This window comes from Ranitomeya variabilis, chromosome 3 (genome assembly GCF_051348905.1).
Source record: "Ranitomeya variabilis isolate aRanVar5 chromosome 3, aRanVar5.hap1, whole genome shotgun sequence".
Classification (NCBI taxonomy): Eukaryota; Metazoa; Chordata; class Amphibia; order Anura; family Dendrobatidae; genus Ranitomeya; species Ranitomeya variabilis.
The window spans coordinates 770,513,333-770,527,768 of NC_135234.1; the positions used below are offsets into that span (position 1 = coordinate 770,513,333).

Genomic DNA, 14,436 nt, shown 5'->3' on the forward strand with positions numbered 1-14,436 from the left:
TCAATATTGAATGTTCACAGTAACGACAGCAAGCAGAGATCCTAGAACAGCGAGTAATGAAAGCACTGAATACACTGGCAGCTGAATACGGGTGTCAGCAGCGCAGAGACCCCACAGACACATTGGAGGGGTGACGTGAGCCATCCCTCGGGTCCCCACTCCGCACCTCTGGGGCCCCTCATATTATTCTTCCCCTCCCATATGCAGTAAAGATCACATCAAATCTCCCACAAAATCCACCGAGAGCTGAAAAAAGTGAAGCAGAACATAAAAGCTGAGGCTTTCCTGGAACAGACTGACATCGGCTGCTGCCAGGATGCCCCCACCACCTCAGACAGGGGGTCGAGTCAGGATCATGGCCGCTGGGGAACTACAACTCCCAGCAAATTCCTTTAAGGCCATTTCTGGAGGATGATAGTGGTTGTAGTATGAATGTAAGAAGACCTCAGCTTTCTGTTCACATTCAGGGGCTGTATGGCCCTGATACTTGTCACAGCTGAGGGTTTGTTACAGTTGTATCCGATGTAGACAGTAAACTAAACACTGAAGCACATATTGTGTCCTGATGGTTTGTTACAATGTTTGTCTAGTCTGGATACAATGCAACAAACCCTCAGCTGTGAGTAGGATTAGAAAACCATGGTGGCTTTCTTTCAGAAACAGCGCCACCCCTGACTATGGGTTGCACGTGGTATAGCAGCTCAGTGCCAAATGCAACCCATGGTCAGGGGGGACGCTATTTGTTTTGGGAAAAAAAACGCAGCTATGTTTCTCTAAAAGTTTATAACCCCTTTAATAGGAAGGTTTCTGTTCACTGACAGCAAGATTTCTATAAATGTATTACAGCAATCAAAGGGGACAACAATGCAATGGTAGTAGGCCCCTCTCAGAGGGGACAGGAGGGCTCCTCTCTGGGACGGCTGATTTTGGGATCTGCTCCCTATGGGGGGTCCGCAGCTGACCCCGCACTATGGGGGTCTGCACTATGGGGGTCTGCACTATGGGGGTCTGCACTATGGGTGGTCTGCACTATGGGGGGTCCGCACTAAAGGGGTCTGCACTATGGGGGTCCGCACTATGGGGGTCTGCACTATGGGGGTCTGCACTATGGGGTCCGCACTATGGGTGGTCTGCACTATGGGGGGTCTGCACTATGGGGGGTCCGCACTATGGGGGTCCGCACTATGGGGGGTCCGCACTATGGGGGGTCCGCACTATGGGGGTCCGCACTATGGGGGTCCGCGGCTGGCACTCACCGAGCAGCTGCACTGCACGCACTGGTTGGACTGTCTGGACGGGAACAGCTCCTGGGTGGTGAACATCTCGCCCTGCTGGTACGTCGTCCCATTGTGCTGGCAGACCTTCGGAGCGGCCCGCAGACCGGAGGGGGAGTGCGGCTCTGCAGGAAAGAGCACACGGCCTGAGCAGCAGCGTATCACAACCTCTCACAGCTGAAGGTTTGCTACAATTGTATCTCGTCTAGACAGAAGATCCAGACAGATCAGACTGATACATTGCAACAATCTGAGGATAGGAAGATGTCTACACTGGATACAATTGTCACAAAACCTCAGTCTGAGGAGCATTAGGCCAAGAAGAGCTCCGCAGCTCCGTCACTATTCACTGACAGCAAGCCACGCTCTCTCCTGTGCCTCAATGCGTCGTGGTCCTTCATTTTGGAACCAAAAATAAGTTGTTAGGGGGCAATTTAATAAAAACTTGAGCTCCCTGAATGCAGCAGTCTGACAATATGCATGGGTGGGGTTGCATCCTCCTTCCGGGGGCCACTTACCTACACATCTGGGGCAGCACTGCTGAGGGTCCGTGACAGTGTGGACGCAGTGCAGGACAGGACACTTTATTCTGTAGCAGCTGACGCTGCCGCCCTGCTGGACACACAGAAGAAACACAGAGGATTATTTGCTGCCTTCTCACAGAGGATTGTCTAGACCGGATACAATTGTAGCAAACCCTCATCATCAGGTTTCACCCTCTAAATGTTTCCATTCACTGACAGCAAGGTCAAGCGAATACTGGATTTCCCCTGATGACGGGACGGGATTGTCATCCGCTCACAGTAAATTCTCCTTCAAACGTTCTGCAGCTTTGTATCCTTATGTCCAGGTCCCTGCTTGCTGTCATTGAATGGAAACATTCTTGGTTACTTTAGAGACTTGTCAGGCTTTTCCCTCTCGGTGCGCTGCAGACAATAGCGCCATGTCTGCCGAGAATACAGAGAATTATTATGAGGCGGCTGTAATAAATCTGTGATGTCAGTGCCATGTCTGGGGGGTGCAGAGGTGGTCAGTGCCATGTCTGGGGGCTGCAGGGGTGGTCAGTGCCATGTCTGGGGGCTGCAGGGGTGGTCAGTGCCATGTCTGGGGGTGCAGAGGTGGTCAGTGCCATGTCTGGGGGTGCAGGAGTGGTCAGTGCCATGTCTGGGGGTGCAGGAGTGGTCAGTGCCATGTCTGGGGGATGCAGGGGTGGTCAGTGCCATGTCTGGGGGGTGCAGAGGTGGTCAGTGCCATGTCTGGGGGCTGCAGGGGTGGTCAGTGCCATGTCTGGGGGGTGCAAGGGTGGTCAGTGCCATGTCTGGGGGGTGCAGGGGTGGTCAGTGCCATGTCTGGGGGGTGCAAGGGTGGTCAGTGCCATGTCTGGGGGGTGCAGGAGTGGTCAGTGCCATGTCTGGGGGATGCAGGGGTGGTCAGTGCCATGTCTGGGGGGTGCAAGGGTGGTCAGTGCCATGTCTGGGGGTGCAGGAGTGGTCAGTGCCATGTCTGGGGGGTGCAAGGGTGGTCAGTGCCATGTCTGGGGGTGCAGGGGTGGTCAGTGCCATGTCTGGGGGGTGCAGGAGTGGTCAATGCCATGTCTGGGGGTGCAGGAGTGGTCAGTGCCATGTCTGGGGGATGCAGGGGTGGTCAGTGCCATGTCTGGGGGGTGCAAGGGTGGTCAGTGCCATGTCTGGGGGTGCAGGAGTGGTCAGTACCATGTCTGGGGGGTGCAGGGGTGGTCAGTGCCACGTCTGGGGGATGCAGGGGTGGTCAGTGCCATGTCTGGGGGGTGCAGGGGTGGTCAGTGCCATGTCTGGGGGGTGCAGGAGTGGTCAGTGCCATGTCTGGGGGGTGCAGGGGTGGTCAGTGCCATGTCTGGGGGGTGCAGGAGTGGTCAGTGCCATGTCTGGGGGGTGCAGAGGTGGTCAGTGCCATGTCTGGGGGGTGCAAGGGTGGTCAGTGCCATGTCTGGGGGGTGCAGGAGTGGTCAGTGCCATGTCTGGGGGTGCAGGGGTGGTCAATGCCATGTCTGGGGGTGCAGGGGTGGTCAATGCCATGTCTGGGGGTGCAGGGGTGGTCAGTGCCATGTCTGGGGGGTGCAGGAGTGGTCAGTGCCATGTCTGGGGGTGCAGAGGTGGTCAGTGCCATGTCTGGGGGGTGCAGGGGTGGTCAGTGCCATGTCTGGGGGTGCAGGGGTGGTCAGTGCCATGTCTGGCGGTGCAGGAGTGGTCAGTGCCATGTCTGGGGGTGCAGGGGTGGTCAGTGCCATGTCTGGGGGGTGCAGGGGTGGTCAGTGCCATGTCTGGGGGTGCAGGGGTGGTCAGTGCCATGTCTGGGGGGTGCAGGGGTGGTCAGTGCCATGTCTGGGGGTGCAGGAGTGGTCAGTGCCATGTCTGGGGGTGCAGGAGTGGTCAGTGCCATGTCTGGGGGGTGCAGGGGTGGTCAGTGCCATGTCTGGGGGTGCAGGAGTGGTCAGTGCCATGTCTGGGGGGTGCAGAAGTGGTCAGTGCCATGTCTGGGGGGTGCAGGGGTGGTCAGTGCCATGGTTGGGGGTGCAGGAGTGGTCAGTGCCACGTCTGGGGGGTGCAGGGGTGGTCAGTGCCATGTCTGGGGGGTGCAGGGGTGGTCAGTGCCATGTCTGGGGGTGCAGGGGTGGTCAGTGCCATGTCTGGGGGGTGCAGGGGAGGTCAGTGCCATGTCTGGGGGGTGCAGGGGTGGTCAGTGCCATGTCTGGGGGTGCAGGGGTGGTCAGTGCCATGTCTGGGGGGTGCAGGGGTGGTCAGTGCCATGTCTGGGGGTGCAGGAGTGGTCAGTGCCATGTCTGGGGGATGCAGGAGTGGTCAGTGCCATGTCTGGGGGGTGCAGGAGTGGTCAGTGCCACGTCTGGCGGGGTGCAGGAGTGGTCAGTGCCATGTCTGGGGGGTGCAGGGGTGGTCACTGCAATGTCTGGGGGTGCAGGAGTGGTCAGTGCCATGTCTGGGGGGTGCAGGGGTGGTCAGTGCCATGTCTGGGGGTGCAGGGGTGGTCAATGCCATGTCTGGGGGGTGCAGGGGTGGTCAGTGCCATGTCTGGAGGGTGCAGGGGTGGTCAGTGCCATGTCTGGGGGTGCAGGAGTGGTCAGTGCCATGTCTGGGGGTGCAGGGGTGGTCAATGCCATGTCTGGGGGGTGCAGGGGTGGTCAGTGCCATGTCTGGGGGCTGCAGGGGTGGTCAGTGCCATGTCTGGGGGGTGCAGGAGTGGTCAGTGCCATGTCTGGGGGTGCAGGAGTGGTCAGTGCCATGTCTGGGGGGTGCAGGGGTGGTCAGTGCCATGTCTGGGGGTGCAGGGGTGGTCAGTGCCATGTCTGGGGGGTGCAGGGGTGGTCAGTGCCATGTCTGGGGGTGCAGGAGTGGTCAGTGCCATGTCTGGGGGGTGCAGGAGTGGTCAGTGCCATGTCTGGGGGGTGCAGGGGTGGTCAGTGCCATGTCTGGGGGTGCAGGGGTGGTCAATGCCATGTCTGGGGGGTGCAGGGGTGGTCAGTGCCATGTCTGGGGGGTGCAGGAGTGGTCAGTGCCACGTCTGGCGGGGTGCAGGAGTGGTCAGTGCCATGTCTGGGGGGTGCAGGGGTGGTCAGTGCCATGTCTGGGGGTGCAGGGGTGGTCAATGCCATGTCTGGGGGGTGCAGGGGTGGTCAGTGCCATGTCTGGGGGGTGCAGGAGTGGTCAGTGCCACGTCTGGCGGGGTGCAGGAGTGGTCAGTGCCACGTCTGGGGGGTGCAGGGGTGGTCACTGCAATGTCTGGGGGTGCAGGAGTGGTCAGTGCCACGTCTGGGGGGTGCAGGGGTGGTCAGTGCCATGTCTGGGGGGTGCAGGGGTGGTCAGTGCCATGTCTGGGGGATGCAGGGGTCGTCAGTGCCATGTCTGGGGGTGCAGGGGTGGTCAGTGCCATGTCTGGGGGGTGCAGGGGAGGTCAGTGCCATGTCTGGGGGGTGCAGGGGTGGTCAGTGCCATGTCTGGGGGTGCAGGGGTGGTCAGTGCCATGTCTGGGGGGTGCAGGGGTGGTCAGTGCCATGTCTGGGGGTGCAGGAGTGGTCAGTGCCATGTCTGGGGGATGCAGGAGTGGTCAGTGCCATGTCTGGGGGGTGCAGGAGTGGTCAGTGCCACGTCTGGCGGGGTGCAGGAGTGGTCAGTGCCATGTCTGGGGGGTGCAGGGGTGGTCACTGCAATGTCTGGGGGTGCAGGAGTGGTCAGTGCCATGTCTGGGGGTGCAGGGGTGGTCAGTGCCATGTCTGGGGGTGCAGGGGTGGTCAGTGCCACGTCTGGCGGGGTGCAGGAGTGGTCAGTGCCATGTCTGGGGGGTGCAGGGGTGGTCACTGCAATGTCTGGGGGTGCAGGAGTGGTCAGTGCCATGTCTGGGGGGTGCAGGAGTGGTGAGTGCCATGTCTGGGGGGTGCAGGAGTGGTCAGTGCCATGTCTGGGGGTGCAGGAGTGGTCAGTGCCATGTCTGGGGGTGCAGGGGTGGTCAGTGACATGTCTGGGGGTGCAGGGGTGGTCAGTGCCATGTCTGGCGGGGTGCAGGGGTGGTCAGTGCCATGTGTGGGGGGTGCAGGGGTGGTCAGTGCCATGTCTGGGGGTGCAGTGGTGGTCAGTGCCATGTCTGGGGGTGCAGGGGTGGTCAGTGCCATGTCTGGGGGTGCAGGAGTGGTCAGTGCCATGTCTGGGGGTGCAGGGGTGGTCAGTGACATGTCTGGGGGGTGCAGGGGTGGTCAGTGCCATGTCTGGGGGTGCAGGGGTGGTCAGTGCCATGTCTGGGGGTGCAGGAGTGGTCAGTGCCATGTCTGGGGGGTGCAGGGGTGGTCAGTGCCATGTCTGGGGGGTGCAGGGGTGGTCAGTGCCACGTCTGGCGGGGTGCATGGGTGGTCAGTGCCATGTCTGGGGGGTGCAGGAGTGGTCAGTGCCATGTCTGGCGGGGTGCAGGAGTGGTCAGTGCCACGTCTGGCGGGGTGCAGGGGTGGTCAGTGCCATGTCTGGGGGTGCAGGGGTTGTCAGTGCCATGTCTGGGGGTGCAGGAGTGGTCAGTGACATGTCTGGGGGGTGCAGGAGTGGTCAGTGCCACGTCTGGCGGGGTGCAGGGGTGGTCAGTGCCATGTCTGGGGGGTGCAGGAGTGGTCAGTACCATGTCTGGGGGGTGCAGGGGTGGTCAGTGCCATGTCTGGGGGGTGCAGGGGTGGTCAGTGCCATGTCTGAGGGGTGCAGGAGTGGTCAGTGCCATGTCTGGGGGGTGCAGGGGTGGTCAGTGCCATGTCTGGGGGGTGCAGGAGTGGTCAGTGCCATGTCTGGGGGGTGCAGGGGTGGTCAGTGCCATGTCTGGGGGTGCAGGAGTGGTCAGTGCCATGTCTGGGGGGTGCAGGGGTGGTCAGTGCCATGTCTGGGGGGTGCAGGGGTGGTCAGTGCCATGTCTGGGGGGTGCAGGAGTGGTCAGTGCCATGTCTGGGGGGTGCAGGGGTGGTCAGTGCCATGTCTGGGGGGTGCAGGAGTGGTCAGTGCCATGTCTGGGGGGTGCAGGGGTGGTCAGTGCCATGTCTGGGGGGTGCAGGAGTGTCCCCGTTGATCCCAGGGGACAGGTGGCCGCTCCGGTGTCATCGGCATGTGTGACGTTGTGTCTTTCTCTATCATGGAGCCAGTGAGACACCGCTCTGCAGCTTATGAATGAGGCCTTGTTCGGTCACTGCTCCGGAGCAGCGCTCAATGGGATTAGGAACAAAAATCTTGTGGCTTGTAAAGGGACCGCGCCGCAAAACCCTCCACTGCAGACAAAGAATAGGGCAGTGTTAGTGTGCGCAGCCCCCCGGGGGGTTAACGCCATCACTGCCGGAAATAATTCCCAGCATAACAAGGATTCAATTACATATATGTTCATTTTAGTCATTTATTAAGGACTGCAGACAGTAAAAGCCGGGTCTGCCCCTCTGAGGTGACCACACTGCGTTCCCAGGGGCGCCCAGGATTAAAAAACAGGGTCTGTACACAGGTGCAGAGAACTACAACCCTCATCATTCTGGTCCTGTGGCTTCTATCTATGGGGCCAGTGGCTGTTGGTTTCCGGGCGCAGCGTTGGGGCGGGCGCAGGAGCAGTGTCCTGGGTGCAAAATTCAAAGGGGAACAATATGGGAAAAGAAAAGAAAATAGCAGAAGCATCGCTGGTGGTGAGGATCCGGAGCAGAGCACATGCCCAGGACTTCTAGCCGTGTGTCCCCGATCTTCGAGCGTGCGCCACTTTAAAGTGTTTCACTGTCAGCATTACACCAATGTAGTTGGACACAATGGCAGAGCAGGAGCCATGGACCATTCTCCATCCAAGGACCTCACTGCACTACGACATCTGTGCAGAGCCATGGACCATTCTCCATCCAAGGACCTCACTGCACTACGACATCTGTGCAGAGCCATGGACCATTCTCCATCCAAGGACCTCACTGCACTGTGACATCTGTGCAGGAGCCATGGACCATTCTCCATCCAAGGACCTCACTGCACCATGACATCTGTGCTGAAATCATGGACCATTGTCCATCCAAGGACCTCACTGCACTACGACATCTGTGCAGAGCCATGGACCATTCTCCATCCAAGGACCTCACTGCACTACGACATCTGTGCAGAGCCATGGACCATTCTCCATCCAAGGACCTCACTGCACTACGACATCTGTGCAGAGCCATGGACCATTCTCAATCCAAGGAAGTCACTGCACCACGACATCTGTGCAGAGCCACGGATCATTCTCCATCCAAGGACCTCACTGCACTACAACATCTGTGCAGAGCCACGGATCATTCTCCATCCAAGGACCTCACTGCACCACGACATCTGTGCAGGAGCCATGGACCATTCTCCATCCAAAGCTGTCACTGCACTACGACATCTTTGCAGGAGCCATGGACCATTCTCCATCCATGGACGTCAATGCACCACGACATCTGTGCAGGAGCCAAACACCATTCTCCATCCAAGGACCTCACTGCACTGTGACATCTGTGCAGGAGCCATGGACCATTCTCCATCCAAGGACCTCACTGCACCATGACATCTGTGCTGAAATCATGGACCATTCTCCATCCAAGGACCTCACTGCACCATGACATCTGTGCTGAAATCATGGACCATTGTCCATCCAAGGACCTCACTGCACTGTGACATCTGTGCAGGAGCCATGGACCATTCTTCATCCAAGGACGTCACTGCACTACGACATCTTTGCAGGAGCCATGGACCATTCTCCATCCAAGGACCTCACTGCACTACGACATCTGTGCAGGAGCCATGGACCATTCTCCATCCAATGACCTCACTGCACCGCGACATCTGTGCTGGAGTCATGGACCATTCTCCATCCAAGGACCTTACTGCACCGTGACATCTGTGCTGGAGTCATGGACCATTCTCAATCCAAGGACTTCACTTCACCGTGACATCTGTGCAGGAGCCATGGACCATTCTCCATCCAAGGACCTTACTGCACCACGACATCTGTGCAGGAGCCATGGTCCATTCTCCATCCAAGGACCTTACTGCACCACGACATCTGTGCAGGAGCCTTGGATCATTCTCCATCCAAGGACGGCACTGCACCACGACATCTGTGCAGGAGCCATGGACCATTCTCCATCCAAAGCTGTCACTGCACCACGACATCTTTGCAGGAGCCATGGACCATTCTCCATCCATGGACGTCAATGCACCACGACATCTGTTCAGGAGCCAAACACCATTCTCCATCCAAGGACCTCACTGCACTGTGACATCTGTGCAGGAGCCATGGACCATTCTCCATCCAAGGACCTCACTGCACCATGACATCTGTGCTGAAATCATGGACCATTCTCCATCCAAGGACCTCACTGCACCATGACATCTGTGCTGAAATCATGGACCATTGTCCATCCAAGGACCTCACTGCACTGTGACATCTGTGCAGGAGCCATGGACCATTCTCCATCCAAGGACCTCACTGCCCCATGACATCTGTGCTGAAATCATGGACCATTGTCCATCCAAGGACCTCACTGCACTGTGAGATCTGTGCAGGAGCCATGGACCATTCTCCATCCAAGGACCTCACTGCACTACGACATCTGTGTAGGAGCCATGGACCATTCTCCATCCAAGGACCTCACTGCACCGCGACATCTGTGCAGGAGCCATGGACCATTCTCCATCCAAGGACCTTACTGCACCGTGACATCTGTGCAGGAGCCATGGACCATTCTTCATCCAAGAACCTCACTGCACCGCGACATCTGTGCAGGAGCCATGGACCATTCTCCATCCAAGGACCTTACTGCACCACGACATCTGTGCAGGAGCCATGGTCCATTCTCCATCCAAGGACCTTACTGCACCACGACATCTGTGCAGGAGCCTTGGATCATTCTCCATCCAAGGACGGCACTGCACCACGACATCTGTGCAGGAGCCATGGACCATTCTCCATCCAAAGCTGTCACTGCACCACGACATCTTTGCAGGAGCCATGGACCATTCTCCATCCATGGAGGTCAATGCACCACGACATCTGTTCAGGAGCCAAACACCATTCTCCATCCAAGGACCTCACTGCACTGTGACATCAGTGCAGGAGCCATGGACCATTCTCCATCCAAGGACCTCACTGCACCATGACATCTGTGCTGAAATCATGGACCATTCTCCATCCAAGGACCTCACTGCACCATGACATCTGTGCTGAAATCATGGACCATTGTCCATCCAAGGACCTCACTGCACTGTGACATCTGTGCAGGAGCCATGGACCATTCTCCATCCAAGGACCTCACTGCACCATGACATCTGTGCTGAAATCATGGACCATTGTCCATCCAAGGACCTCACTGCACTGTGACATCTGTGCAGGAGCCATGGACCATTCTCCATCCTAGGACCTCACTGCACTACGACATCTGTGTAGGAGCCATGGACCATTCTCCATCCAAGGACCTCACTGCACCGCGACATCTGTGCAGGAGCCATGGACCATTCTCCATCCAAGGACCTTACTGCACCGTGACATCTGTGCAGGAGCCATGGACCATTCTTCATCCAAGAACCTCACTGCACCGCGACATCTGTGCAGGAGCCATGGACCATTCTCCATCCAAGGACCTCACTTAACCATGACATCTGTGCAGGAGCCATGGACCATTCTCCATCCAAGGACCTCACTGCACCGTGACATCTGTGCTGGAGTCATGGACCATTCTCCATCCATGGACGTCAATGCACTGCAACATCTGTACAGAGCCATGGACCATTCTCCATCCAAGGACCTCACTGCTCCGTGACATCTGTGCACGAGACAGAAGGACTATTAGGAGAGTGTAAACTTCATTACTATTTGCGGGTGGGTGGCACAAAGGGGGAACCATCACTTTTGGTGAAGATGCAATTAGGTCGCATTCTTACTTTTAAAGAAGGTGTAAATACTTTCTAAAGGGGCACTCCGGGGGCATTATTTGTTTCAAGAGTGTATTCAACTTGGCATCATACCCTTTACCTCTGGCTGGTGAACTTTGGTCTTTGCTCACAAGTTATAGGGTGCTGCTTACCAGCTGAAGAATTGTGGGTTTCTAGTTTACCAGTCTCAGCTCAGAGGGTTCCAGCTGGTGGTTAGTGGTTGTTGTGTTGGTCACCAGCTGCTTGTCATTAACTATAGGATATACGTCGGTTGTTGTCATCTTATTCTTGGATGGCATCAGCTGTTAGATGGAGATTGCTGGTAACCAGCTCTAGACTGGCACTTTCTATCCATTGGATGGTTATTACTAGTTACTCATTTTTTGGCATCCGCTATTATTCGGTTGTTGCTAGTTATCAGTTATTAATTGGTTGTTTCTAGCTACTTCTTGGCTGGGATCAGCTAAAGATTTGCGGCTGCTAATTACCAACTATTGCTTGGTGATTTCTATCTATTGGTTAATTTTTTACCGGCTACATTTTGATGAGACTCGGCTATTGGTTTTTGACTATTGGGTGCCAGTTAAACACTGGTGGCTTGTATCCATGGGTTGGTATTACCATCTACCCAATAGTGTTTATCAGCTATTGGTTGGTGATTGTTGGGTACCAGTTGATGACTGCTGGTTTCTATCTATGGATTGGTAGTTACCAGCTACTTAATGGTTGGTATATTGGTTGGTGAATGTTGGGTACCAGTTGATGACTGCTGGCTTCTATCTATGGGTTGGTAGTTACCAGCTAGTTAGTGTTGGGTATCAGCTATTGGTTGGTGACTGTTGGGTTCCAGTTGATGACTGCTGGTTTGTTTCTATCTATGGGTTGGTAGTTACCAGCTAGTCAGTGGTGGGTATCAGCTATTGGTTGGTGACTGTTGGGTACCAGTTGATGACTGCTGGCTTCTATCTATGGGTTGGTAGTTACCAGCTAGTCAGTGGTGGGTATCAGCTATTGGTTGGTGACTGTTGGGTACCAGTTGATGACTGCTGGTTTCTATCTATGGGTTGGTAGTTACCAGCTAGTCAGTGTTGGGTATCAGCTATTGGTTGGTGACTGTTGGGTTCCAGTTGATGACTGCTGGTTTGTTTCTATCTATGGGTTGGTAGCTACCAGCTAGTCAGTGGTGGGTATCAGCTATTGGTTGGTGACTGTTGGGTACCAGTTGATGACTGCTGGCTTCTATCTATGGGTTGGTAGTTACCAGCTAGTCAGTGGTGGGTATCAGCTATTGGTTGGTGACTGTTGGGTACCAGTTGATGACTGCTGGTTTCTATCTATGAGTTGGTAGTTACCAGCTAGTCAGTGGTGGGTATCAGCTATTGGTTGGTGACTGTTGGGTACCAGTTGATGACTGCTGGCTTCTATCTATGGGTTGGTAGTTACCAGCTAGTCAGTGGTGGGTATCAGCTATTGGTTGGTGACTGTTGGGTACCAGTTGATGACTGCTGGCTTCTATCTCTGGGTTGGTAGTTACCAGCTAGTCAGTGTTGGGTATCAGCTATTGGTTGGTGACTGTTGGGTACCAGTTGATGACTGCTGGTTTCTATCTATGGGTTGGTAGTTACCAGCTAGTCAGTGTTGGGTATCAGCTATTGGTTGGTGACTGTTGGGTACCAGTTGATGACTGCTGGTTTCTATCTATGGGTTGGTAGTTACCAGCTAGTCAGTGTTGGGTATCAGCTATTGGTTGGTGACTGTTGGGTTCCAGTTGATGACTGCTGGTTTGTTTCTATCTATGGGTTGGTAGCTACCAGCTAGTCAGTGGTGGGTATCAGCTATTGGTTGGTGACTGTTGGGTACCAGTTGATGACTGCTGGCTTCTATCTATGGGTTGGTAGTTACCAGCTAGTCAGTGGTGGGTATCAGCTATTGGTTGGTGACTGTTGGGTACCAGTTGATGACTGCTGGTTTCTATCTATGAGTTGGTAGTTACCAGCTAGTCAGTGGTGGGTATCAGCTATTGGTTGGTGACTGTTGGGTACCAGTTGATGACTGCTGGCTTCTATCTATGGGTTGGTAGTTACCAGCTAGTCAGTGTTGGGTATCAGCTATTGGTTGGTGACTGTTGGGTACCAGTTGATGACTGCTGGCTTCTATCTATGGGTTGGTAGTTACCAGCTAGTCAGTGGTGGGTATCAGCTATTGGTTGGTGACTGTTGGGTACCAGTTGATGACTGCTGGCTTCTATCTATGGGTTGGTAGTTACCAGCTAGTCAGTGGTGGGTATCGGCTATTGGTTGGTGACTGTTGGGTTCCAGTTGATGACTGCTGGTTTGTTTCTATCTATGGGTTGGTAGTTACCAGCTAGTCAGTGGTGGGTATCAGCTATTGGTTGGTGACTGTTGGGTACCAGTTGATGACTGCTGGCTTCTATCTATGGGTTGGTAGTTACCAGCTAGTCAGTGTTGGGTATCAGCTATTGGTTGGTGACTGTTGGGTACCAGTTGATGACTGCTGGTTTCTATCTATGAGTTGGTAGTTACCAGCTAGTCAGTGGTGGGTATCAGCTATTGGTTGGTGACTGTTGGGTACCAGTTGATGACTGCTGGCTTCTATCTATGGGTTGGTAGTTACCAGCTAGTCAGTGGTGGGTATCAGCTATTGGTTGGTGACTGTTGGGTACCAGTTGATGACTGCTGGTTTCTATCTATGGGTTGGTAGTTACCAGCAGGTCAGTGTTGGGTATCAGCTATTGGTTGGTGACTGTTGGGTACCACTTGATGACTGCTGGTTTCTATCTATGGGTTGGTAGTTACCAGCTAGTCAGTGGTGGGTATCAGCTATTGGTTGGTGACTGTTGGGTACCAGTTGATGACTGCTGGCTTCTATCTATGGGTTGGTAGTTACCAGCTAGTCAGTGGTGGGTATCAGCTATTGGTTGGTGACTGTTGGGTACCAGTTGATGACTGCTGGCTTCTATCTATGGGTTGGTAGTTACCAGCTAGTCAGTGGTGGGTATCAGCTATTGGTTGGTGACTGTTGGGTACCAGTTGATGACTGCTGGCTTCTATCTATGGGTTGGTAGTTACCAGCTAGTCAGTGTTGGGTATCAGCTATTGGTTGGTGACTGTTGGGTTCCAGTTGATGACTGCTGGTTTGTTTCTATCTATGGGTTGGTAGTTACCAGCTAGTCAGTGTTGGGTATCAGCTATTGGTTGGTGACAGTTGGGTACCAGTTGATGACTGCTGGTTTCTATCTATGGGTTGGTTGTACCCAAATATAGTTTGGTGGTTACCAGCTGTTGGTCGGTGGCTGTTGGATATCGGATTTTAAAGGGACCTTGGTTTGTACCAGGTTTTGGATGCTTTTGAGGAGATATCGGCTGTTGGATGAGGACATTGGATTAATGTTATCAGATATTGGTTGGTGGTTTCTGTCCATGAAATGATTTCTTGTTATTAGTTGGTGACGTCTATCTATGAGTTGGTTGTTCTCTCATGGGTAGGAGCTATTGGTCGGTATAGCTAGTTTCTGACTGATGATTTCCGGCTTGGAAAACTACCGGTAATTACATGATTTATTGACCAGAAAAAGAAGAGCAGCGTTTTTTCAGGACTTTCTAGCGAGGAGCCTAAAATGTAGCTGATCCCCACGTGATGCAGATGGTGGAGACCCGTGTAAGAGCGAGGAGCATGAAGTAGGAGTGGAAAATGGCTTCTCATATTAATCTGTT

The 14,436-nt window shown here is 54.8% G+C and overlaps 1 protein-coding gene across 2 annotated transcripts in view; it reads right to left on the minus strand.

The window, feature by feature from the left end:
- Positions 1-14,436, minus strand: part of CHRDL2 (chordin like 2) — a 113,916-nt gene that overhangs the window by 42,505 nt on the left and 56,975 nt on the right. Inside the window, exons 3-4 of one of the 2 annotated variants that reach the window (XM_077299882.1) lie at positions 1,793-1,886; positions 1,257-1,399 (exon numbers count right to left, since the gene is read on the minus strand). In XM_077299882.1, coding sequence (XP_077155997.1) covers positions 1,257-1,399; positions 1,793-1,886 — 237 coding nt within the window. Of the gene's footprint in view, positions 1-1,256; positions 1,400-1,792; positions 1,890-14,436 lie in introns of both variants that reach the window. The other variant, XM_077299881.1, reaches the window with a different exon arrangement.